Here is a 27,989-nt window from a genome sequence, read left to right as displayed (position 1 = left end):
GAGTAGTTGTTGAACAGTACCTGGTTTGTTCCTATCGTACTCAGTAGGACTATGTGCACATCCCACGTAAGGGCTGAAAGGCTGGCTACTGAAGAGGTTGTCACACTGCAGGCTGTGGCAGAGTTTCTCCAAGAAGCGCAGGACAAACGATGTGCTGTTTACAGAAGGAAGACTGATGGTGTGCTTCTCCCCATCAAAGGAAGCTGTGAGTAAGAAGATGATGTCAAACACACCTCAAGCATCATGAAGTATAGTAAAACACCACCATTAGCTTAAAGGAGAATGCATCCAGATTTGATTTAAACTACACAAGACATGAGAGAAGTAAAGAATCATTCTCATAGTTTAACGAATTTACATCCAAATGACTGATTTTACCTTCTGTTGGATCCACACCAGTTCGAACTTGCTCTATGGGAAGTTATTTCAATAAAATAACGTTGGATTCACACCAGCATAAAAAAACTTGCAACTATTCCCTCATCTCCAAAACCTTACACGTAATTCCTGTTGCTTGCTTATAAACCAGCAACCTCTCCACCACCTATTTGCAGGAGATAACACAGAAAGACCCTTTACGGTATTTGATAAAAAAACTAAAAGTCATTTAAAAAAATTTAAAAAGAAAGCAAGTAAGTTTAAGAGGTGTTTTCTCAGTTTCTAACTGAACTGAGCATACTTGTGGTAATGTGCTGGCATCAATTACCATTGAAATTTTGACTACACAAACTGTTTTGCCATTTGCTATTTTACCACTAGAGAAATCTATTTTGCTGTCAACACTACAGTGGTCAAGCTCCTATTTATTTCAACAGGAGCTAGGTGGCAGAGATACCACAACAGCCACAAATGGATCTGCTGTCTTTTAAACTGAGTGATTACAAAGACCCCAGACATGTGTCTATGCCTTTTACTTGTTGACCTGCTTCCTTGCCCCCCAGAGTGTTTCAGCTGACAGTATTTTCCTTTTTTTTTTTTTAATTAGTAAGATTTTGAAAAGATTCAATACTGTCAATATACAAATAAGTAATTCCTATTATATTAGATGAAACATTCAGTAACTCCTGACTAGAAAGACACTACAACAAAGCAGGAACAAACTTGTAACTTAAACTTAGGGCTAGAAAGAAGCTGCAAAAACACCGGGTTCATGCATCATTTGTCTTCTCGGTTTTCAGCCTGTCACGCAGCCTTCTGTTGTTAACATAAGTTTCCAAATGATAAGTAGAGCTTTGAAGGATCACATTTTGTTGGTAGCAGATGCATTAAAAAAAAAGACAAGAAAGCCTTTATTCACAGATCTGAATTAAGGAACATTTCCATATTGTGTTACAAGAGACAGATAATATACACAAAACCAGAGAAAACGTCCAAGTTTAGCATATTTTAGGCTTCCTTAGGAAATGAGAAGTGTCAATTACTTACACTGTTGATGTAAGGAAACTTCTGATTAGAGTTAATGGAAGTTAACCAGCTAGCACCACCACCACCGTGCTACCTCTCCCATCTGCTTTCATGACAGACTGACCCAGTGCAAGTGCTTAAAGTTTTAAGAGTCAGTACTACAGGGACAGGTCCTAGACCCACATGTTTCCATGGCCCATTCAGTTTTCCCAAGCTCCAACATTCAGATGAAATGCTAATGATTCACAGTCCCACATGTGGTTCAGACACAAGGTCCTTCCTCTACCTCCTGTTTGGGGAAGAGGTCTCCGAAGGCAAATTTTTGCTTGGAACTCAACCACTTCTGGAGAGCAAATGGGCTGTGAGACCTAGTACAGCCTGATCTCCTGACAAATTTACTGCAAGGCAGTAGTCAGCTACAGCAAAAATTTAAAATGCTTTATAATAGCCGTATGGATCTTCTTATATGACCTTGGGGAAATAACTTATTCTCCACGCCTTAATTTCTCATTTTGAAAAGAAGCACTGAAAAGAACAATATTATCTTAGTGTTGTCAGGAGGGTAAAGCAAGAAACAGCTGAGGCAATGTGACTGCCCCAGCAAGACATACCATGGGAAAAATCCACAAATAAAGACTCAGTGCAAACACAGCTCCGTTGTACTCTGAACACCTGAGGGCAACTATACGAACTCCAACCAAGGGTGTGGGACCCAGGTCCATAGGCTCAACTGCCTGCTCTGCCTGGAAACAACATAAGCCTTCCCAGATAATTGCTAGGGTAAGAAACAAAAAGGGAGTATTTCCAAGGTACAATAACCTCAACCTTTAATGACAAATAAACAGGGACTGGAGCTTGTATATGCAATCTCAGCCCCTGGGATGAAGAATCATGCTCATTTCTTCACGCGTATATTTCTTCACTTCTTTGTGTGTATATTTTAAATACCAGGTTCATGCCAGGAGAAAGGCTGAGAGCTAAACTATCAGAGAAATGTGTTTGTCTGATAGTGAATAAACTCACCCAAGAGTCTGATTTTAATTCTCTGCTTGAGAAGATTTATCTGAGCCTCAGTCTATTTCATCCCACCAAACACCATGGTTTCTGCGCTACAAGGAGAAAAAAGAGGCTCACACCACCATCACCACTAGCAGGCTTGCTAATGAAGCCTTTAATTTCCTTTCAGTTATATTTGCCTGAATTGAAACCTTATGCATCATGCAAAAATAAAATGGTTTCTGCTTTTGTTTGAGTAAGAAAAGATGGAAAAATCCTAAATGCAATTCCGCTCAAAATAATTATTTTCTTTGGCAGCTGAACCAAAAGAACCCGTTAATTATTCACATGTATTCTAGCAACATTATTTTACCCACATCCTCATCAGCATACTGTTTCCTCCTATGGCAGGTGTGATACTTACCATGAAATTTATTAGTCCACAAAGATTTAGATTTCTTTGCTTGCTTGCTGCTGCAACATTCTTTTTCTTGTCAGTCTAAAAAAAACCCTGAACAACAAACCACACTCCAAACCCATTTTCAAACAAAAACTCTACAAGAAAACATTCACGCAATTTCATTCTGCAACTCCTCATTTTATTCACTGTAGCTTTCCTCTTCTTCCTTGCCATTCATGTGCACAGCTGGTTATAATGTGCTACATTAGCCTAAGTCGCATTTTGTGCTTCTCAAAATATATCACACACAAATTTTTGATAAAATGATAGGGAGTATTTGCTCACCCACTTCTCAACAACCTGTTTGACAAGCTGATGAGAAGGCAAGAGCTCAAGAACACCAGAAACCCACTCTGCTTCAAGAGTGTCTCACATCGCTGAGTTCCTCAAATCTGGACCTACAGAGCTGGCTTCTCCGAATCCAGGCCTCAGGGTGAAGCCAGGTACAGAACAGCACTTCCTTTTAGTACAGAATTTTGGAATGTAAACAAACCAGAACTACAAAAGGATTCAGAAATTTCTCTCTCCTCTCTGAAATCATTATTTTCAACCACTCAGTCAGAGCCCAGATATAGAATCATTTCAGTTGGAAGAGACCCTCAGGATCATTGAGTCCAACCATAATCTAACTTTAGCTCTAAATCATGTACCTGAAAACCTCGTCTAAATGCCTTTTAAACACCTCTTCCAATGCCTGACAACCCTTTCCATGAAGAATTTTTTCGTAATATCCAATCTAAACCTCCTCTGGAGCAACTTGAGGCCATACCACTGGCTTAAGATTTAGTCCTTCAAGATAAACAATCACAAACAGAATGCTGGTAATGCCCATCTCAGTGCATTTTATTCAAGCAAAATTGACTTGTCTGAATTAGGTACAGTAAGGTATTAATAATGTACTAAACTTCCATATACCTTGCCAAAATAAAGCAATATGGGTTTCAAAACCACACATATGCACGGCCATGAAACCTTTACCACACAGCAGAGAAGCAGCATCCATTTTGTGAACAAACTCCTGGGAACACGTAAGCAAAGCTTACTGAAGTTCTGCTAACCTGGGCGGGGGTGTTGCTTTTAAAATATTGTTAGACAGCAACATCTTTACGAGGATTTAATTGGACCTGTATTCCACTAATCATCTTTCACATCTGGTGTTAATGTAAGGAGATTAAAGTAATACGAAGTCTTTTTATCACCAGTGATGGAATTATGAATTGATGTGCTAACTGCTATATAGAATAGTTCCTAGCCTAGAAGGAAAAACTGTCAAGCAGCAGCTATTCTGTTTGAGAAATGGAGATAATTTATCTGTAGACCTGCCATTAATATGTAGCAGAAATAAACCTATTCCATAATAGGGGACATAGGTGGTTGAACACTGACCTAAGATGCTGCTATTATGTAATTCTGGAGAATGGGGGAAGGGAAGAAGCAGAAACTTTAACATGTGGAATCACTTGCCTGGAAGCTAAACAGATTACTTTGAAACTTTCCACCCAGTTGGTTAAGGCACTAAGAACATGAACACTGTGTATGGATAAGATTATGCGTATGACTTTAATTAATATATTTCACTTGTTCTGAGTTTACTTGACAAGTGTTTGGCTACAGCTGCTAAATGAGGTGCACTAGCTCTACTTAGTATAAGAATCTAACTGTACTGTGTATATGTAATTTAACACTGCTATTTGCTAAATTCTAATTTAAAGAATTGTTCAAATCATCTTGGAGCCAGAGTGAGATACATCACACACCACCAATACTCTCTTAGTAAAGGAGTTCACAAGAATATGTTCTTGACTGTGCCTAAATAATTTAAAATGCGATATAAAGTCATTTCAGCTACTTCAGTTCTTCTGCTCTAGTTCAAATTTGCAATCAAGTGAAGAAACGGAAGGAGAGAAACAAAGCACCTTCACATACCAATTATCATTTCCCCTCCATGATGGCCAGATTTCAGAAATCCGAAGACTGTTTTGGATTGATAGGCACAATCCACGCAAGCCTGTACAGCTTGCTGAAGTACCACATTGACAGGACCTGGTCCAAAGTGATCTGGAAGCTGCTGAACCTTCTTCTTATCCAGGTGAGGCCCAGAATTTCCATGCTTGTTGACATAAACACACACTGGAAAAGAACAAGCCATATTTATTGCCAAAGAACTACACATATTTCCAAGTTAGAACTGCAAACCATCTTTTTAGTTTTCATCTTGAGGAAAAGATGTACTTGTCAACTCAAGAAGCTGAACACGCAAACATACTTTCCAAGCATGCAGAAAGTACTCTATCAAAGTTCTCCTGCCCAAATTCTAAGTCCACTTTTCTTGTCTCTAGAGCCCTTCTCTACCCTGCTACCGTAACAAAGCTGTCATAATGTGTGTTTACATTTTATTTTGACTAATATCTGTTCATACACTAGTTCCATTAAAGGAAGTATTACTGGCAGGTACTCTGAACTACCAAGAGGCAATTCTAAAAAGCTGGCCTTAACCAAGTTACTGCTTTCATTTTCCTCCTACTTGAGAAGCTGCAACAAAGACAACCCCATGGTACATACCTACCATCGATGCTCATTCTGAAGCACCCATATAGCATTAACATGTGCATGTATAATGGCTACTGAAGGTCTGTACCTTCAGAAGCCACAAATCACTCATGTAGGATTTAAAAACTGCAAGTTGGCCTTCGCTGCTAAATCAAATAAACACATTTCTCTAGAAACACTAAGGTGGTTCAGAGCTTAGCACAAAACAATCAAGTAAGACTTTTGAAATTACTTTTTATAGAGACTATGCAAAACTGTCTTTCAAAAAGAACGGCAAGGCAGAAAAACATAGGAAAAAGCCATAACTGAAGAATTTTTTTCTTTTTGGCCTCAGCTATCACACGACCAGGAATGCACTCCAGACATTATTAGAGCTTAATGAAAAAACATGCCTCTGTGGTGATTAAGCAGACAATTTAAGCTTTCTGTTACACAAAAGACTACCATATTTTCTGAACTGTAGTATTATTTGGGCTTAGTTAAAAACCTCTATTTTAAAAAATGAAATATTTTTGTGTTTTCATTATCTTATGTCTTCATGCAGATCTGTTCACTCTCTGATGTCTGAAAATTGGAGGAAACCTATTTGTACAAATAATCAAAGGTACAAATCAGCAGAAGTATTTTTCATGGCATCTTCTGTCTGGGCTCAACAGAAACGGCCTCCTGAAAGGTTTGTTTTCCTAGGAAACACATACATCTTTTCCTCTCATCCATCACTGAAGCTGTGAGTGAGAAGATCCTGACAACTTCTATTGTAAAAACAGTTTTTAAAGGTCAAAAAGCACCCCAAACAAAATTATCATAATTTATGGAGTTTTTTTAGAAAGTTCTGAGATTTCAGTTGACAACATACAAATTGTATTGCTCCAGGGCCACAAGTACCTCAATTAGTTAGTTCATTAACTAGCTTATTGCTCTTTTGACAACCCTTTTCAAGATACATTTTGTTCTATTTCAAAAATAAGCAAACATAAGAGGAAGGAGGAATATATTTTGTCTGATTGCCTTTACTTGTTTTAAACAGCCTGAGTTGTTTCTTTTAATGTAAGGCTATACAGAGATTAAAATCTCAATTTTTTTATACTGCAGTACAGCCTGTATGATATCAGAACATTATATGGTATCTCAGCTACATCTATTCCCATTTCATACATTATGGAGTGGGACAGACATGAAAGAACTGTACAGTTTCCTTCTTCAGACAGGAACAAACTGTCCAGTCTCACAGATTTATCAAAAAGCCCTGCACTCCAGCACTTCTTGCTATAATGCAGGCATCAAAATACCAGTTCTGCAAAGTAACACTGGCATCTACAAATACCTTTAAAAAATAAAGTAGCAGGATAATGATTTACAGTAATAAGTTTGCAGCAAGTTTTCCATAAAATGACACTACCAGTTTGCTTGAAATGGAAGGCGTTTCACACTAAAAAAGTAATTTTTCTTTGTCTTTTACCTGTGGATATAACTGCTGCAGTTGCACCAGACAAACTAATTCCATCTTTAAGTATCCGCGTAGTGCCACTGTCCCCCTCGGGAGAAGAACGAGGAGTGGGTGATGCAGGAGTCAGTTGTTCCGGCGAGATTTTTTTCTGTTTAGAGAAAAAAGCCAAAGTCAAAATGTTTAATGTCTTTTAAGGAGTTCACAAAAATCTTTCTGCTATCAGTTACCATCTTACTGAACGCGTATGGTTCCTTCTTACAAAACTACTACATGCAGCAGAGAACATAAAGTCCAGGAAAGGAAGACCAGAAACTGTCAGTTTGCATTTGCAGCTACTTAACTAAGGCAGTGGAAGACAAACACCTTAAAAAGGAACCAACCTCTACCTGCAAAGAGGGAAAAGAAGGAGCTTTATTTACTAATTCATGACCCTTCTAAATCTCAGAAGCACAGAAGAGGTGTTTTGGATTATTTTCCTGTCCATACACTTCCAATCATCTGGGTTCATCATAACTCCAATCAGTTAGTTGGGTCATATAAAACCTGAGTTACATTTAGGTGTCAGCTTTAGAGTGCACCTAGATTTCCCTCAGCTTGTTTCAAAGGGGCTGAGATTCTCAGTTAACCACTTCCAGGAACTGGTGCTTTACACAAGGTATCAAATAAAACGGTAATTACAATCCAGTCACATGGGCTGTGAAAATATTTTCCTTCCCCAAATCAAACTTATTTGCAGCTCATCATGACAGACGGCCATAGTTCACAGCACAAAGATTTAGAAATTGGTCAGCATGCATTAACTTCCACCTGAATAAGGGAGAATTTTTGTTTTAATTTGGTTTGGACTGGGGCTTAGAAAAGAGACATCCACAAGGGAGGCATTTCTAATGTGCTTTGACATGCTATGAAAATACATGGAAATACAAAAAGAATTGCAGAAAAGTTTATCACTTCTCCATTTACCATTTATTCTTGCATGAGAACTTATGTTCTCATCCTCCTACCTACCAAAAATTTAGGAATATAAGAGATTACCCAAGGTCTTGACACTGCTGAAGGCAGCAGAGACCTAGCTACTCATACTGTAAGGACTTACTGCTAAAATTGATCTACAGTGAACTGAAAAGTCACTCCAGTTGCTAACAGAGACTAAGACCTCTTGCATTTAGTAGTATCCATCCTTTATACTTTTAGAAGCAGCATATTTTGCAAATAACATATTAAAAATCATGTAGAAAGCAATCAAAACACACATCTTCCTAAGAGCAGCAGTTCTTAACTTCTTCACAACACCTATAAAGAATTAATTAATTTTCTTCTGAAATCCAGAGCACATTAAAGAAAACTTCTGTGCCCCTTACAGTTCAAAGAAGATGGGTTTGGCTGGAGAAACTGCTTGTCAATACGGCACTGGGTAGAATCACCATGAACACAGGGAATAGACTGCCAAGGCTTGGCATTGCGTTGTGAATGGGATGATGTGGCTCAGGTCAGATACCAAAGCAAGCAGTGATGAATCACTTGTCAGGAATTGCATATGTATCTTAACACTGAGTGGCAGAAAGGTCTCCCTCCATCCTTAGAACAAAAATGTACTGGGGAAGTCTGAGCTTTTGATCTGAAGTCTGACATTCCTGAAGGCTGCTCTGAAGCAGGGACTATTTGGGGGTCCAAGTGTCTGTCACCATGCTGCTAAATATGGGTGGCTGAGTTGAGGGGAAAGAGGAGGAAATGCGAGGAATGTAGGCATGAAAACAAAATACAAACACTCCAGTGTAAGAAAGAGGAACTATCTGTCCTTCACACTAACATATAAGCATGGTGAGGCTTGTTGGCCATTTCCTACCTCCTCCTTCAGGAGGAGAAAAGAGCCTGTGTTTTGGAAATACAGCATGTTATGCTCACTCAGCTGAAGTTCTCATTTTGCAACCCCATACTGATGAGCAGCAAGCTGTGATCCCCAAACCACACTGTTTCATGAGGTGGGCTCACGTCCCCAGCAGGGCTCAGCACATTTGAGTGGTCAGGGTGTCATGAACTGTCCCTCTGCCAGCTGGGAGGTCACGCCAGCTCCCTTTGCCTGCAGACAGCTCTGCTCACAGCCTGGCACCACACAGACAACTTCACAGGCTTTGCCCTGATGCTTAAAAACTCTCATTTTGTGGGGTCAAATGTAGGGCTGTGATCCACACACCAATGCACTTCCTCAAGAAATTCTGCAAGGAATTCTTTGTATTGTTATGCAAAGGGCACTTCTAAAATAATGAAAGAGATGTCAAGAGATTTCTTCTTCATTATGACGGAGTAATACCACATAGTGCAAACTGAGAGAGACAAATGAAGACTAAACCTGACATACATCTCATACTCATGGAGAAGCTTAGAAAACTTTTGAATCAAAGAGAAAAATGACACAACAGCTCAACATTCCTAGTTGTATAATGAAAGTTAATACCTGCACAATGAGAAACATTAAAGCATAAAAAAAAGAGCAAAGAAAATCAAACTCTACAGTGTATCAGGCATAGAACAATCTCCCTAAATACACACGTTTTGAATTACCACATAGCCAGCTCACACTTGAAGCACAATTACTTAGCGTGAAATCTGAAGGGTCTTTTTGGATCAGTCTTTAATTAAAAAAAAAAAAAAAAAAAAAAAAAAAAAAAAAAAAAAAAGAAAGAAACAAAGCCCAATTTGTTAACAAACAAAAACTCACACCCCCCCGTCACACTTTCAAATCTCTAGGTACGTACCACTTGCATTATACTTGCTTAAGTATTATGAGGTATACAGGCTGTATGGCACTCCATGTCAGATATGCCCCGTCTGTGCACAACTCTCACAAAGCCATTTCCTCTCTTCACCCTTATGCTAACAGGTGCAACAGTCCAAATAAGAGCTTACACATACGTGTAACATCTTGGCAATTTAACCATGTACCAAAACAAAGCAATAAAAACCCTCTGTGGATTCTCAAAAGGAGCTCAAAGTTTTTAATGCAAAAGTTAATGTAGTAAAACCCTCAAGTTAGATATACCAAATTTGGACTCTGCCAAACATAACTCTCAGTTGCCTAGTACCACAAAGGAAATCAGGACTGTGTAGAGGTAATTCATATTCACTGCCTCAAGACAGGGAGTGCCGGCAGTAACCCCGTTCCCCAAGCAATTCCCCCCCAAGTACCTCACAGAGACAAGGTGCCCGACGCGGTGCTCCAAGCAGACACTTTCAAACACCCCGCGTTTAGAGCCCAGAAGCATCCTCTAAGGGTGAGATGCCTCAAATTCTTATTCCAAACGATACACAAAGCCTCTCAATTTCTTTTTCATGAAACAGAAAGAACAAAACTCTCACTCGAAAGGGTGCATCCTGCCATACCTGACTACATCCTTAAGATATGAAAGTCCTACATTCAATTCCCCCCTTTGGAGCCCCCCAGAATTATGAAGAACACTCTATCCACCTGCTGAGTCTGGATGGAAGCACCTTTCTTTCATCTGTGCACTTCTATACACCAAGCTAGAGATAAAGCTGAAAAGCAGTTGCATCAGTAGCCTGCCAGTTTGGATGCCTGACTGGAAAGAGCAGGCAGCTGAGGAGACAGCACTCAGCTTTCAATTTCCAGTCCCCAGAATAATTTCTTACCTTGTGGTCATCATTTCAACAAAGTGCCTGCTTCCAGTTTTGTGCTGGGGCCTTCTGGATATGCTCTAATAATGTTACTTCAGCAATACTTTTACACTGATCAGCACTATCCCTGAAGGGAGATGTCCCACCTGTGCCATTACTCCACCCCTTTCCACACATCACTAGCAATAGATCCCACAGCCTACAGTGATCCAGATGGGAGGAGAAATTCCGCGTGCCCCCCCCCCAAAACAAACAAACAAACAAACAAAAACCAACAACAACAATAAAAAAAACCCAAAAAACCCAAACACACAAACAGAAAGCACAATGTCCCCACTTCCCCATTGGTGCTAATGCAAAAGAGGGAGGAGCACAGGGACACACACAAACTGTTTGGGGAAAGAGATGGCAGGATTGCTAGTTCTCTTTGACAGCCTGCAGTGGCCAAGCAAGCCTCAGAAAATAGATTGTACTTCTATGCCAGTTCAAGACCCAGGGGAGGTTCAGATTGGATATAAGGAAAAAATTTCTTCACAGAAAGGGTTGTCAGGCACTAGAACAGGCTGCCCAGGGAAGTGGTGGAGTCACCATGCCTGAAGAGGTTTAAAAGGTGTTTGGATGAGTTTCTTAGGGACATGGTTCAGTGCTAGAGTTAGGTTACGGTTGGACTCGATGATCCTGAGGGTCTATTCCAACTGAAATGATTCTATGATTCTAAAACTTGTCTAAATCTTCTTTGCTGTGATTCTGTCCTTCCAAGTAGCACCAGTAGTATTTGTGCCTTGGGGCAGGAGGCGGGGGCAGCAGACAAAGAAGAGGGAGAGATGCTGAGTTACTTGTCTACCAGTTTGGCTCCCTGGACCAGCTCATACTGGGATCATTTACCCACCAGTGCTGGTATTGTGGGAGTGGTAAGGGGGGGTTTCAGCAGTGCTGGTTCATACCTGGTCAAGCAGCTTCAGAGGAGCTGAAGCTGGAAGCAGCTGCCAAGCGTCCAGGCCTGACTCAGCCGGGCAGGGAGAAAGGCAGAAAGATGCAGTGTCTTTCAGGTCAGGGCAGAATTCAGCCCACTCCTGGAGAAATGTATTGCCTGGAAAGGAGCTTCCTGCATCACGCCGGTATCCCCAGGATTAGGGGGTATCTAAGAGATCCATTTGGCAAATCCAGCTGTATGCTTAAAGTGCCTAAATTTTGCACCAAAACCCTCACTGTTCCTAATCTGTTGTTTCTAAACATGAGACAAAAACCCCCAAATAATAAAAATTTTAAAAAATTAAACAAACTATGTGTATGGTTCAGTAACAAAATAACCCAGACAAAAAATCCTAAAGGCCTCCCTGGCTCTTAGAACTTTATTGAAAATGGCTATTCCAGAACACTATTTTTCAACACCAATAACTGATCCATAAATAAATCTGCAGTCTTGTTCTGGAATAAAATAATGCACAGAAGTTCATATTCTAGACTAACTCTTCTAGACTTTCTTGTAATCAATTGCTGAAAATGGTAAAGCCCTGAAGGCTGAAGAGAAGACAGAAAATTAAATAGAAATAATTAAAAAAAAATCTCACTACAAAGTTTTGCAATATAAAGTAAAGTAGTAGATAAGGACTAACCTTTTTTCCAGGTTTTAAACTTTTTTTCCTTGTTTTAAGATTTTCAGTATGAGAGGTGCTTTTTGTCAAGGGAATATTTTTAGGTGACCTGCCCTTCTTGGGAGCTGCAGACTGTCCAGGGGGTTTGCCCCGACCTGGTTTCCTGCTCCGTTGCGCTGGTGCTGGAGCAGATTTCTGTGGAGACTGCATTGAACGCCGGGTCACTTTGGAAGGGGAAGATTGGATTTTTGCACTGCTCTTTGTAATGGAAACTGAGGAAAAACAAAAACAAAAGGGGAGGGGAGGAAAACCTCAAAATGAATGATGGAAAGCAACTTTTCTAACAAAGGCTTAAAAAAAAAATGTAGTGCACAATTTATCTTGTTAAATAAATATACTTGGATGTTTTGAACTTGGTTGGCATGAAACTATATAACTTCATTAAAGCCCAAGACAGAACTTTCTATACCCACTATTTTAGAGGGACTTTCCTAAGAGAAAAACATCCAAATAAAAACAAAAAATAATTAATCCACTCACCTGATATATGCTTCCCACAATTTGCTTTATAATATTTGTACAGTGCCATTCATCAAGAAGGCCTTCAAAATACTTCACAAATTATACAGCCCACAATACATCCGTTCTCCTCTAAGAGCAGTTTCCATAATTACAAGACATGCTAAATATTTCTAGGGAGCTACAAACCTTTTGAGTAGTGAAGAAAACCATCCCACTGAAGAAGAGAAACTGATGACAGGCAAAGTATCATTAACAAGCATTTGTCTGAGATGCCAGTTTAGAAAGTTAAATTCATATAACTATACCCAGATTTTTCTACCTGGAGCCATCAGACTTAAAATTTTATTTGGAAGAAGGCCTTCCAAAAAAATCAAAGTATCATTTTTATTCATTCTTAACACTGAAGTGGTTCTCTGTTGAATCTCCCATCCCAATAAAAATATTGACTGAATATGTATATGATGTGACTGTATTATAATCTGATGTGAAGCTGCAAGATGTAACCAGAGTTCATTGAACAGAACCTCCTAGTTAGCAACCTCTTCCACCCAACTGACTCTTCTCTGAAGTAATAACGATGATTTTATTTTAACAAGAAAATGTTATGTTAATCACAATGGACTGATTAAAACACCAGGAGAATGCCAAGAAGAACAAATAGATAAGGACACATCCTCAATGAAAAGATGTACCACACCATGCTACAGCAGCACCTGTAGTCAACAAAATGCTAAGCCCAAAAGTCCAACAAATATTCTACTTTGTTGGCTTGACTGCTGGCAGGCAGGCAGGCAGATGCAAAAGTTGTGGAAGAGGTAAGTAGAAGATGAAAACAGTAGATTTTGTGACATCAAACCACCCTTGGTGTGAGAGGTGTGGGAAAGTGACATAACGTATTTGAAATAATTTGAATTCTTTACACTAAAATTAGATGGCTTTCTAGTATTCCACTGCCTCTAGCCCAGCCTTTCGCATCTCAGCAATGATGAATCTCTATGATTCACCCTAACCTCAAATACTATGACCTTAGTATGACACAACTTAGAAGTATTGCAAGTTAGGGGTCAAGCAAGCTTTGACTCTGTCAGTCACTGGTGCCTGGTCCAAAGCACAACTGCAGACTGGAAGTGGAGCAGAGGGGGGCTGCTGAATAGTTAATTTCCTGGATTTTTGTGAATTTAGAATATTTCTTCTCCTAAAATATTAGCATGTTGAGGCTTTCTGGTGAGTAAATAAAACATGAAATAAAACTCAAAGGTACATTTGAAATAAGATCTTAAGAAAAGAGCATACTTACAGATTGAGTAATAGTTTTACTGTCTAGCCCTACAAGTGATATTCACCTTAGCAGCCCAGCACCTAGCTTTACAACTGTTACTTTAACTCTGAATTTTTATTCAGGAGTTAACTGTTATTAAGCATTTGCAATAAAAAATGTCACAATAAGATGAAATACATGCTATAAACAGACTTCTTATAAAATACAAGTACTACTGACACACATTTTTTTAAAGCTGTAAGAGTATTTACATACATTGCTATTCACCTGATTCAGTTCATAATCTAACATTCCTAAATGGCAGTTCAGAAGAAATCTCTTCATTATGGCTGGTTGCAATCCTAATACATCAACTATAGACATGATATCCCTAGGTATCTGAGAAGGAGCACCTTCTGGATGTGCAAAGTGATCACCTTCCTTTTATTTATATGTGCCAAAAGTTATTTTCATATGCAGTGACATCTTAAAATAAGATGGACAGAATTTTACTCAAATGCTGAGCATTACTCTTCTGTCTCCAAACTGCTGAATGACAACTCGTGTTAAGCTGTACGTCTAGAAAGCAAAAGAATATCAACTGTATGCTGTACAATTCAGTACGATGCGTTGTGTCCTGTATTATGCTCACACCAATGTAAACTGCAGGTATTTTATTTATTTGTGCCACACAACTATGCGTTTAACAAAACAATCACAAATTCGTAAAGAAATGTCGGTTCACCAATTCTTTGCGCCTCTGCTGAAATCTAGCAAATGCATTTCTATTCTCGCACAGTAAAGGCACAGCTAAGGTTAAACACACAGCTGACTGCAATGTCAACAGGTTCTAGGAGCACAGGTACGAGTTTCAGGACACTGGGCAATCCCTGTTCCCTTCCTCCAGAAGGACATTTACCAGACAAAGAGTAACAATGCAAACAGCTCCAACCACTTCAGGCTGCCCTCTTGAAACAAACACACCAAGTACTCTCATCTCAGCATCCTCCTACCTGTATACGCCAGAGGACCAAATATTAGCAGCATTAACCATTAAGGGGGAGGGAGTCAGGTCCCATTTGGTATTTTTCCTTCTGCCTAGGGCCGAAGCTGTTTTTTTCCATAGGCAGGACTGCAACAAAGCCCATGCTGCCTGGGCAGCCTCCCGGAGATAGCAGCAAATGAGGAGGCCGCTATTTGCATTTGTTGATTTAAGAGAGCATGGGGGGGAGCGGAAGGGAGTGGGAGACTGCTAAAGTAATTCCCATATTGTCTGCAGGCTGTATTGACAGTGATCATCAGTCACCTGCTCATACTTCCTTCACCCCAGCCTTCAGAGGGAGACCAAAGGTTACGCTGGGTCACAGGATCTGGAGGGAAATGAAAAGACATGCAAAATCGAGCTGCCAACCCACTGCATCTGTAGACAAGAGTTATCCCCACTAGGCCACATGTTCCAAAAACTAAGACGTTTTAATAGTCTCATGAGAACTTGTTAAAATATAACGATGAAGAGAATAGAGAGGAAAAACGCCAAGCTCTGCTTGCAATTACTGCAGTATTTAGCTGAGATATTTACAACCAAAAAAGCACATTTGCCTTTTCAGGATGCTGTTTTGCATCACAAAGGCCTTCTCATTTGCACAAACAAAATCAAGCGTTTGTGTGGTGTTGCTCTTCTACATTAATATCCACCACTCCCGTTTCAGGAGTGGGATGCATTTCATGTCATTCTTTCTGAAGTCTCTTATTTACACCCAAAAACCACACTGCCATCCTCAATAAGTGAAAAGCAGAGAACATGCCACACAAACGTATTTACCACAGCAATGTTAGCAACTAAACAGCTTTTTCAAAGTTCACATAGCTCTAGCTATACTGTGACGTTAGTGAGGGCTATAGGTGACTGCCCTCATGCAACACACAGTTTACATACTCTCAATTTACATACTCTCAATTCCTGCTCATTCAAAACATTCTCATTTTTTTCTCCAAAGCCATTCTGCGAGAGTCCAACACCTATAAACTTTCCATCCATTGTATTTAAGAGAAACGCCCAATCCAGTATCTCGGAACACACAGCCTAGAGCTGCGTTGTGACAACTCAGCCCTTGTCGCACAAGCAGATCCACTGGAGCCAAATGAGCTCACTTGCATGAGCAGGATAGGAAAGGTTAGACTGCAGACTGAAGGCCAAATTCTGCTTGTAGAAGCAGAAAAACTGCCCAGACACATGCAGGACTGCAAAATTTGACCCCACGGTGTTATCCCCAAGATCTCCTGCCAGAATAAGTCAGATATTTAAGACAACTGTGAAACCTGAAGCTACTGAAACCTCCAGCGCTTGGGAAGGGGATGGGATGGGTGACAGCTCAGAAGCCTAAATTCTCATGCAATTCTAAATAGTAAAATTTCCTTAGATAATACCCAACGATGGTTTCACTCGATGTTTTTATGGAAAGTGAAGGAAAAATAGGTTCAGATTTGTAATATTTAAACATTAGAAATCTGCCATTCAGTTAGTGTCACACAGCAGCAATTATAAGACAAGACTAAAAGGCTGAAGTAAAATCACACAAAGCAAGGTGGGGGCCCATTTTGCCGTACATTGCATTTGCCGTACAGCATTGCTACCATAGGTGAAGCTGCCAATTAGGATGCTAAAAACAGTAATTCAGTGTTTAAACCTGAATTTCTTTTAAGACAGAAATGATTCTATTTGTACTGTAGTATTGTTCCTGTTCCCCACTGAGACGCAAGCTGAAAGCTCTTGTGTGGATATAAAAACCGGGCCCTTCTCTCATTTATGCATAAAAAAATAGGCCAAAGAGATTTAGCAACTTACCCTAAATCCATGTGAGTGGAGGTAATGGAAACATACCTCCTGAGTTCTAGCCCAGGATATTAACTGTAAAATTAACCTTCTTTAATACAGCAAGTTATTAGCATGATAGTTTTGACAACTGGGAAAGGATGTGGAAAAGATTAGTAATTTTTCAAAACAGCTCATGCCAAGGATTATGAAAATTTATGTCCTTATGTCTCAATTGAACAAGAGAGCCATACAAAAGCATAAGTGTCTGTAACACATGACACCTCTTTCTATCTGTATTTGGATTACTTCTGGTTAAGAGGTAGCTGCAAAATACTAACTGATATGTTGCTACGATAGAACATCAGTTATAAGTCATCATTTGATATCTAAAAAGCAACATTGCACTCAGAAATTTTGACATCCACCTTGGCAAGACATGGACATCATGGCTTGCAATTTTCTTCTTTCTAGATGTTAGTTTCTGCTATCAGTAACAAAACCAAACCAAACCTGTATTTTGTTGATAAGCCGAGAAGGAAGAGAGCAAGTAAATACCCAATAAACTATCAAAGCAGCACGAACTTGTGCTACCTGAAGACAGTTTAGGTGTGCTGCTGATGAAACTGTCAATAAGCCTGGCAAAGCCTAGCTCTACATATCGAGTCAGAGTTTTAGTAATGATGAAGTAAAGCATCAGCATGCTGATTCTGCCCTGTTTTGCCATTAGTTTTCCTCAAATAGCATCAGCAGGATGAAAGATGGGCCGAAAATGAAGCAGCAATATGTAACAAGCTTCAGGGGAAGAAAAAAGAAATGCAGAGCATGGTTAGTGCAAAGCCCCAATTTGTTTTCTTCCAGCATCTGAATGACAGCACTGATATTCTTAACATAGCTTATATGTACTAACACAGATTTGGAAAACATCCACTCAATCCCATCCACTAGCTGGGCAACACAACCCCTGTTGACATTAGTATCCACAATACTCAAACAAGAGCAAATTAAAAAAAAAATATTTTCCATGTTACAGTCAAAAATACCTGTGTTGTAGTACTTCCAGGTTAAAAGAAAATTAAACCTTCTAAATAAACATGGTAAGGTGGCAAGGAAACCAGACTTACTGTGAAGTCACAGCTATGGGAAAGGCAAAACCTTTATATTTTCTTAAGCGATTAACTGCCCTGTAGCAGCACCATCCACGTCTTGCTGCAAGATGCCAAGAAACATTACTACCAAATAAAAAAAGCTTAACATGTGAGAGAATGTGGCAAATCAGATTTTAGCCTGAAGCACTGAGGAGTTTTTCATGTACAATTCTGAAGACAGCATAAATCTGCTTACTGTATGTGCCTGATTTAACTACTGTGACCTGCTCACAAAAAGAAGCTGGCTGCACTGAGAGAAAAATGAAACCTCCAGCATTATGAAATGGTACCATTTCAACATTTGTTTCTTTCTTTAATGAAACTTAAGAATTACCATGCTTATCTGATTTTTTTGGGCTACTTTAAACAACACAGAGTCTTTCCACAGATCTAACTGTAGCGCTGTCTAAAGTTCCAACACTTCTTTTGTTTCATCTGAAAACATTACAGAGTAGTACTTAAGTGTATATTGATGTGGCACATTCGTGTGCAACTCAGCTGAAAATACAGCACAGCTATTTAGACATAATTTCATTATCAATAACAGAGAAGTGCATTTCCAGTAGCTAGCTTGGAAAAATCTGCACAAGGTAAGCATTGAGAACACATCTGAAAATTAAATAAAACTAAAATAACAAATCATAAAACGGACAAATAAGATACTTTTTGATCTCTGCTTGAGCCTGTATTACTCTTATTGCTGCAGACAGCTTTTGAAGGAGACCTTTAACATCACAGGCTGATTAGCGTAATGAAAGAAGATTGCTCTCACTGACAATAAATGCACTGAATTGGGAGAAAAGCAATCAGGTGACACACGATGTGGATGTGGGGGGAGAAAGGAGGAAGGAGAGAGGAAGGAGGGAGGGAGGAGACTAAGGATAAAAGCATATCAGTGCATATCACTGTTTATTTAGGTTACTACATTGTCTTCCTTTGGTCACCCAAATTCTCTCTGGTAGAGCACAGAGAGCAGTTCCTCCTATGCGAGTTCTTGCACCGCCTTTACCCATCAAATATCCAGCTTCATAAGACCGTGAGGATCAGGGATATATAGAAACTGATCCCTCTCCAGAATCTGTTCACATCGTAATTATAAATACTACTTTATACTGAAATCAATCTTTGCAGGTTAAACTATTTATCATTTCCCACATGGCTTGTCCCCAGTTGTGCTTTTGTTTTCTGTCTTTTATGGAAAAGGTTTTACTTCTATTATGAATAAAAAGTGGGTTGCCTAAGTAACTTCCATTTACATGTATTGACTAAACAGTAAAATGAATTTATACAGAAACAGCAAACCAAAAATGCTCTGACAAGCTCTAGTCATCTGCTGTTTACTTCAGTCGTAAGCCTCAGATACAGGTAACCACAGTGCAATACAAGAATATTCCTAGACATAGTAACAGCTTTCTATTATCCAATTGAGTAAAATAAAAATGACAGTCTACAGTGGTTAAATAGAAAAGGATAATATGTTTGGCCTAGAAAAAGAGTTAATAGAAAAAATTCAAAAGACATCAAGCTTAAAAGACCTTTTTAAAATATATCAAAAGCAGAAGTTATATGGACTCAACAGAGGATCAAATTTCAGAATGAGCACATAGGGAAGATAATACTAAAGCAAGAAGACTGGAAGGTTTTTTTGTGTTCATACTGACTCCAACAAAGCCCATCATATCAGTTCCCATATCAGAACCCCTCTTCACAGGGATTTGAAACAAGTTCCCTGACATGAAGTACCTGTAGTCAAAGTCAGGAAATTGAGACAAAAGCAAACAGTAGAGAGTTGGCAGGAGTTTTAAGGAAACGAAAAGATGAAATGCCCAACCTACTGATGGTGCTCTGTAAGTTTGTCCTTAAAATTGCCTCAAGGTCAGAGACTTAAAGGTGGTTAATGCGATGCCAGCACTGCAGCCAGCAGGGTATGGGCAGAACACCTGATGTTTGTACTGGCCAAGTTGCTAAAAACTTTTGTACAGAACAGAGGTAGTGAACCCAATGATAAATATGATGTATTGGTGGAGAACCAGTCATAGCTTCTGTAGAGAAAAATCACATCTCGAAAACCTGTTATTATTTTTTTCAAGGAGTCAATAAACAAGCAGTCAATGGAACGTCAAGTGATGCAGTTTGAGGATTTGTACTTGACAAGATTTCACACCATAGTCTCTTAAAAAAATCCTTAGTTAGCAATGAATATGAGGGAAGAACCTCATGAGCTTTCTACAGAATTTCTTGGGAAATACCAAACAGTGGCCAGGAATAAACAGAAATGTCTCCAACAGTCAAGAAAGGACTCTAGAGACATCCTGACAAGAACCTGTGCTTGGGCTTGTGCCATTTGTTTCATATATGATCTAGGACAAGAATAAAGCATGAGACAGCAGTAACTGCTGCACAATTACTTGAGTCAGTAAAAACATATAAAAGGATCTTGCAAAGCTCAGCAGTTGCTCAGCAGAGGAAGTAATAGATGAAATCTAATGTCCAGTAATTCAAAAGAATCCAACTCCTGTGATCAGTGATGGCCTTTTAGCTGATGCATACAAAACTTACATCTTAGAATTAAAATAAATATTTCTATGACAGTGTTAATTCATTGCTCGGTAGTAGTCCAAAAATCCCAAATACTAGTTCATGAATAATTATAGAAGGAACAGGAAAAAAAAAAATACAGAAACCACCACAATTCCACTAAGTCTTAAGTACCTTGGGTACTTCTGGTTCCAGTGGCTCAAAATTGACACAGCTGAAAAGGAAACAGTACAGAAAAACAAGGGTGATCAGAGGAGTTAAACTGATCTCAGAACAAGAAAAAACAAAATAGAACAGAATTTTACAAGTTTGGAATACAGCTAACTGAGGAAACTTAGAAAATAGGTCTACAAAATTATGATGGACATGAAGAAGGTAATTAGGAAATGACTATTCACTGTCTCTTCCTGCAAAAGTACTAGAATTACAAGAAGGTATTTCAGTACGAGGTATGAAGACAACAAATGAAACTACCAGCAAGAAAAAGGATATCTTCATTTCCACAGAACATATACTCAAGTACAGAACTCCTTACTAAAGGATGCTGTAGGTGCTAAAAGTTCAGATGTCTTCAAAATATAACGGAATAAAATAGATCGAGCTCCTCCAGGAGGTACTCAGAATAAAGGCATTATTCTGAGCTTGGGAAGTGCTGGGTTGTAAACAGCCAGATTTTATGATTACTTCTGCAAACCTTTCTCCTACATGCTTACGCTTTTCTTCAGATATCTGCTTTCAACCACTGTTGGAGAAAGCCTGATAGAGCAGATGGTCTGTCAGATTGATCCAGCATAGACTCTATCATGCTGACTTCTTTCACCAGCTGTAGTTCACATTGGTGTTCCTGAGTGACAAGTCATCTCTAAAAGCACGTAAGCGACCAAGAGACACAGAGAAAACGATCCTTAAAATAATAACCTTGGGCCAGCAGGCCAAGCCAACAACAGGCACTGGTGTCAAACCATACATAACATAAATTACTGCTACCAGAGATATGGCTAAGGAAACAAATTATGACATTAGCTAAGCACAGCATCTGCTGGTATAAATACTGTACGCTACATTTCATACCACTGTACGCATACCCTGACGCCCAGCCATTCACATTTTTTGATAAGGACCAAAACAGCAACACAAAGATTAAGGCCCAAATGTCAAAAACAGGTGGCCCCAAACAACTTTTCACCTATCTTCTCCATTTTATCTTCTAATAATTGCATCTTAGTTCCTGAATTATATCTCTAAAACCAATGCGAGCTACAGAAGACAAGGCTATAAATACTAAATAAATAGTATAAATAAATTCACCCGTACCTAAGAAGCCTGTGCTTAAACTGCTCTTAAAAACTTCCCATGACAGAGGTCCTACAGTCTCTCTGGGCATCCTAAATGGCTAAGACAGTAAACACCTGAAATAAAAATCTTCCATAATTTTCATGCTGTGTTCCTTAGTGCATTTCACCTCTCTTTCAAAGGGCTAAATTAGACCCTAAAATATAAATCCCACGGCAGGAAATAGTTGTCCTAGGTAGCGATGAAATGTAAACTATCATTTATCTCTTTCATAGTTAGATTCCAGGCTACTGGTTTTGCTTGGTCACTAAAACCTGTTTGGTTTTGGTTCAGTTTTTGTTTGTTTTCTCAGACCTTTAACTAGTTACTTAACCTGTTTAAATGCTTTCAGAAAAAAAGCAGTTACAAAAAAAACACAAAACAAACAAACAAAAATAAATGAATAAATAAATCAAGAATACTTCCCATGATAAACACTCTGAAATCTAAGCCATACTCAGTCAATTATTTTCACTTCCTAATACAGTAATTCAACACAGAAATACAAAACTAACCTTCAGGAAAAAAGTCCAGGCCAGAATAATACTATAATATTTAAAGTGAATCCCTACACTATAGTATCTGTCACACTTTCTTCCTTAACAGGAGTAGTCAATGTTAATGTGACTTAATGAAGAATCCTGACAACATTATCATATTTCTGAATTGAAATGACTTGATTACACTCTCCTTGAAGCTATTATTTACATCTTAATAAAGGACTATCATTACAGTTCTTTAATGGCTCAAAAGTGATCAAATAACAGTGAAAAGCATAACTTGAGAGCAAAAAAAATACATTTCACCTAGCTATGTAAATTTGATAAGTCCATATAACAAGCACAAATGGAACGTAAAAGATAACCACATGAGGCAAAACTGAAAAGGACAAATTCGTTATGTTCTGAACAGAGGGGAAAAAAAGAGCGCACACACTGCAGTTCACTTTGGGCTTACTTTTAGAACTAAAAATAACAAAATCCTCAGCTTGCACCTCCCCATCCCCAATTGCTATTACATGTCCAAAATCCTCAGTGTTGACTACAAGTCTGTAAGAACCTTGCTTCAGGTTTTATTAAAGCCTCAAGTGTCACTGTTTTTATAACAAAGCAAGAGAATCCTTAAAAATACCTGGGTAGGTATTTCAAGCCTTCAGAAAATGTTAACATACTTAATAATACTGGGGGGCGGAGGGGGTATTTATTACTTGAACAACTGGAATACATAATCAACTTTACTAACTAATTGTTAAACAACTCTTTGATCTCTATGAAGCACTAATCAGGCAAGAAAAAAATCTGTACATATTATCTCAAAATATTACCATTTATTCAGCATTGAAAGTGGAGTAGACTAAACAATTTAATATTTCTTCCTTCCAGAAGCTGCAACTGGACTCAGCAATCTAAACTGTCACAAAAGTATCTTCTAAAACATTTACGCCACTTATTTACACAGCCCCTTTTGTATAAAGCCATTTTATTCCACCACAATTAATGTAACTAACTTACCATAACAACACATCTCATTGATGATTTCTCAAGACAAGGTCAACCTTTCTGAAGAAGCTGAGAAAGATGCTGGACAGATTTGGAGCACAGAAACATTAAGGCTCCGGTCAGTCTGGTACCTATTAGATGACTTCTGACAGAATGCAAATTGTCCTCAGCTGACTTCCCCCTGCCTTCTCCCTGCAGGTTTGTACTGGCAGACACATGAGGTTCTTAGGGACACGGTTTAGCGCTAGACTTAGGTTATGGTTGGACTCTATGATCTTAAGGGTCTCTTCCAACCTACATGATTCTATGATTCTGTCAACCTGGATCTGCCCATACAGCTACACCCACAGTGGCTCCCTTGCCGAAATGCACCAAAACGGGCTGGTGACAGGTGCCACGACCACTGGCAGTAACTGCAGACAGTACAGGCAGGCAGGGGAGAGCAAGGATGCAGACATACCCTTAACTAATTTCACCTAGATTTTCCATACGGGTCTTGACCTGCCAGCAAAAGACTGACCAAATCACCAGAGATGAAGAGGGCAGGAAACATAACTGATTTCTTGCCTTCTTATTTCTGTTCCTTCAGTACTTTGGTTCTGTGATACTGGTCTACTTAAACCTTACTCACCTAACACCAGCTGTGAAAATGCTAACCACAAGAACAAATTATTCTGGTCAACAATATTAAAGTAATGAATTAAAATACGGTTCCCCTCTTTAAAATCCTCTCTTTCTGACAAATTTGAAGGGGGTGAGGACAGAAGAGCCCAAACAGTTTGACATGAAAGCCTTACACTACAGAAACATGACAAGAGGTCCCCAAAGTAGCAGAGGAATTGCATTTGGGGATATCCCTCTTTGTTCCATTTCCTTTCTTTCTAAGGTAGAGAGCTGTACATTATAAAGCACACTGGCTATTAGCTAAAGGGACTCTATAACCCTGTGAACAAACATCATTAAGGGTATGAGGATGATAAAGCATTCAGAACAGGCAGCTTCAAGCTAGAATTCTGTGAGAACGAAGGAAGAAACACTAAATGTATGGTTTACATCTCTAATCATCGTGTTAGTAAAGACTACATTACTTCCTTAGCAGTTACCTTAATATAAAGTGCCGCTGCAGCAAATATATTAGTATCATTAAACAGGAGCATTTAACTATCTATAATACAAACAGCAAATCTAGTTTAAGTGCAAGATTCTTCACCAGCACACAAAAATTAAAGATTATCAAAATCCTTCCTAACAGTATTAAAACAGTATTAAAAAACCCTGTTCCCAGACTTATTTTGAACACACAAAAATTGTTTCCCAGAAACTATCCTACTAGCTTTAAACTACATAAAGAAAACGTAACAACATTTCATACTCATCAGCTACTCACAAAACAAATCTTCAGTCTTATCTGCATACAGCCAGCTGGTTTTTTAAATTCTGCTGTAATTGAGGGGAAAAATAATTAAGCAATATTATTAGTCATCTTACCATTGTTCCCTGGTGGTTGTAATGCATCTCCTGTCAAGCTACACCATCCGACTGGGAAAATATCTCGAGAATCACATCTGCACCAATAGTCAAATGCTCCTCTCCAGCCATCAAATGTAACAAAGACTTCATCTCCTTTAACATCTCCAATGGTTGCTGGGCAAATCAAGTATGGGTTCTTCCTATCTATAGCTTCAAGCTTCATTCCAACTTTAAAGCAGTTTGGCACAGGTTTTGGTGGCTCCTGCAAAAGTAAGAGTGGTAGAATATTTGTCTTTCTATGGCCTCTTAAAAAAAAATAATAAAAAAAAAAAAAAGATAAAAACCTCTATTTTTCTTCCTCAGCATCTTATACTCATCACTCTCAAAAAGTTATAGGAGACATTCAAGGAAATTTACTCATATTTCAAATTCACTTTTTGCTCTCCTGCATTATAAAAAATCTAGATTCTGTTCCAACAAACACAGCTGGGATAATTATAGCAAAATTCTCCATGACAGAAAGACCCTACTAAAGGTATTTACATAAGCAATAGATTGCACCCAATACATTACGTCTGGGCAGCAAGACAGCAAAGACACTAAAATGAAATTATTACACGCTAATAAAGATGAGGAGGTTTGTAGGGAACGGATATTTCTGAGGACTGATAACTGTCAGGTAAAAGCTTCACCTCTCAATCCATGAAAAATTCATTAGCATTGGACATTATATATAGGCCTCTGCTAACTCAGTTGGCCTTAGACTATTTCCAAGTGGACAAAAGAAAAACATAAATCAAGTCAGTGTGACCAGCCTCAAGTGTACTCCCACAGCAGGAGTTGTGGCTCGATGCAGCCTGAATTACCACCTCAGCCTCAGGAACCTTGTTATCCGAAAGCCATCTCAGATGTACTGGTAGGCTAACACAGGGAAGCATGACTTACCACGCCTCAGGAAATGTATAGAATTTATATTAAAATTTCATATAATTATATAAAGTTAACATGCAAGCAATGTGTTTGCAGGCCTAAACCCAACTGTTTGATTTGCTGACAAACAAAACCTTTCCAAACTCCACTCTATTCCAATGGTTCTTACTCCTCAGTATAATTTTTTTTACTCCTGTGCACATGAATACGATGCTATTAAGAAATGCGAGATGCATTGTATCGTAAATCCACAAGACACAAAAAAAACAAGCTCACACAATTTTTCTATATGACACACAATGTTTTAAAGTCTCAGCTCAGGAAAAGAGATGCCTACCCAGTAGACCAGAAGCAGATCACTTCTTGTCCAACTTTGCAGCTTGACACTCCAGTTCAAAGTCATTTTAAACAACAGTCTTGCTTTCCCATGCGGCAGACAACACGGTAATATCTTAGCATCCTCGTTTAAAAAATGTATCCATGAACCAATGGATAGAAAGATGTTTACTAGCAGTCCCTTTGTTCTTACCTTCTTAAATAATGCTGCGGGTGCCATTTCAGCTCCATTGAGAGTTCTTAAGAGAAACATTGGCCAAGAAGATGCATTCATCTGGAACCCTGAGTAACAAATAAATTGTTTGTATATAGTCCTACTTTCAGTTTGTAAAATGAAAGAGAAGACATAAATTCTGTTTTACTAATGCCTCATTCCCTCTATTTTGGACTTGGCAAAAATAAAGTAGCCAAGAAGGAACAGACAGAGTTGCTGTCATGCACAAAGTTGTGCGATGCCTTTCTGTTCCGAGTGACTTGTCTGTAGAATCACTCATCGTAATTTGTGATTTTACAGAGAAACATCTAGAACTTAATGACATGCAAGTTCTAGTACAGGAGATCATCAGGATGTCCCACAGAGACCCTGGTCCAGTGGAATTTCCCCAGTGCAAGCACCTAGCTTACTTTTCAGGACTGCTTTTTGCTGTCATTCTAAAACAACATCCTCAGCTCCAACTTCTCACATTTATTGAGGAGATACCTTTTTATTTTCAAGACTCTTGTAATTCTTTCACCAGACCACAGACAAAAAAAAAAAAAACAAACAAACCCTAAAAAAAATATTAAAAATAGTTTTCTTCTTCCTCCCCCATTACAATAAGTAAATAAATAAACAATCAGCCTTAAAAACAAAGAAGACATAACAGGGAACAACAGAAACATTTTCATAATCTATGTATCATATTGGAAAACACAAACTGGAAGATTTTTCTACCTTAATATTCTTCATTAACAAGGGAATAAAAAGCACAAAAAAATAATCAAATTTAGATGAACTACCTTATTCAAGCAGAACAAAGTTTTGGCTGAAAATATTCTTATTCCAGATAATCTTCCCTCAGAATCAACTACTTTCCATTTGAAACAAAACGAACAAAAAAAAGAGGCCTTTTGCTTTCTGTGCTTTTCAAAGCAGTGAGTAAGATAAAACACACAGTGGACATGTTTTTCTGTGTCTTTAGCAGTTATACATCTGGCACAGTTCTACAGAAACACAGACATCATAGAGCAAATTGAAAAATTTCCACTAATGGATTATTTTCTTAAGAAAATATAACTAGAAAGGTGGAACATATTTGCAATTCTTGATCAGTTAAGTCATTAAGTCATCTAAAACTACATTACATGATATAATGGTTCTTCAACTAGTAGTTTTCAGCTACCTTCAGTTGAATAAACACTTTTCAAGTTGGAACTACCTATGCAAAACCCAAATGAATACAAAATTCATATTTGATAAATGGTGTCATAATTTGAGGACTGCTAAGCTGATTATAGCCCTGGCTTCCTACCAGAGTCCTTATACAACCTAAAGCTTACTTATGAAAAAGAGGCTGAAACAGGAATTCTTTGCTACATTTAATCACCTTCTCAAAACCCTTTTGTAACATGCATAATTAAACCTATGTAAAAATCAGGTAGGAGGGACTATTTTAGCTAGTTATTATGAGAGAAGCAGAACATTAGTATCCAGAAGGTTCCCTACCACTCAGGAAAAAAAAAATATTAAAAAATCAGTTGCTTAAATGTCTAACAGGAGGTAATTATACACCCAATTAGCTCCCAGCTTTGCCCAGGAACAGGATGCTGTAAAAGTGCCAAAAAGGCTTTTTCAAACATGTATCTAGGTATGCCAGAATGTTTGACTGCTGGAATGTAGCCTATCTCTAGAAAAATCTGAGGCAGGAGGGACAAAATAATAGCACTCACATTCTTTTCTGAATAATCAGCAATTGTTGGGAGAGCAGGTAAACTTATGTGCCTGGGTGCGGGGAAACAGCTGCTTGTCAGGTGCTGCACGACAGCAGCCTGACCCAACCAGAGTGAGAAACAGTATCTG

At 38.6% G+C, this 27,989-nt stretch overlaps 1 protein-coding gene across 13 annotated transcripts in view; it reads right to left on the bottom strand.

Annotated features, from left to right (window-relative positions):
• SCML2 (Scm polycomb group protein like 2) overlaps positions 1-27,989 on the bottom strand; it is an 82,559-nt gene that overhangs the window by 11,775 nt on the left and 42,795 nt on the right. For all 13 annotated transcript variants that reach the window (XM_065072144.1, XM_065072157.1, XM_065072131.1 and 10 more), the window contains 6 exons: positions 26,124-26,212; positions 24,683-24,926; positions 12,107-12,357; positions 6,870-7,005; positions 4,787-4,990; positions 21-203 (listed from right to left, as the gene is read on the bottom strand). In XM_065072144.1, coding sequence (XP_064928216.1) covers positions 21-203; positions 4,787-4,990; positions 6,870-7,005; positions 12,107-12,357; positions 24,683-24,926; positions 26,124-26,212 — 1,107 coding nt within the window. The remainder of the gene's footprint in view (positions 1-20; positions 204-4,786; positions 4,991-6,869; positions 7,006-12,106; positions 12,358-24,682; positions 24,927-26,123; positions 26,213-27,989) is intronic.

The sequence above is a fragment of the Columba livia genome, chromosome 1 (assembly GCF_036013475.1).
Source record: "Columba livia isolate bColLiv1 breed racing homer chromosome 1, bColLiv1.pat.W.v2, whole genome shotgun sequence".
Lineage (NCBI taxonomy): Eukaryota > Metazoa > Chordata > Aves > Columbiformes > Columbidae > Columba > Columba livia.
This window is presented reverse-complemented; position numbering and strand designations above follow the sequence as displayed.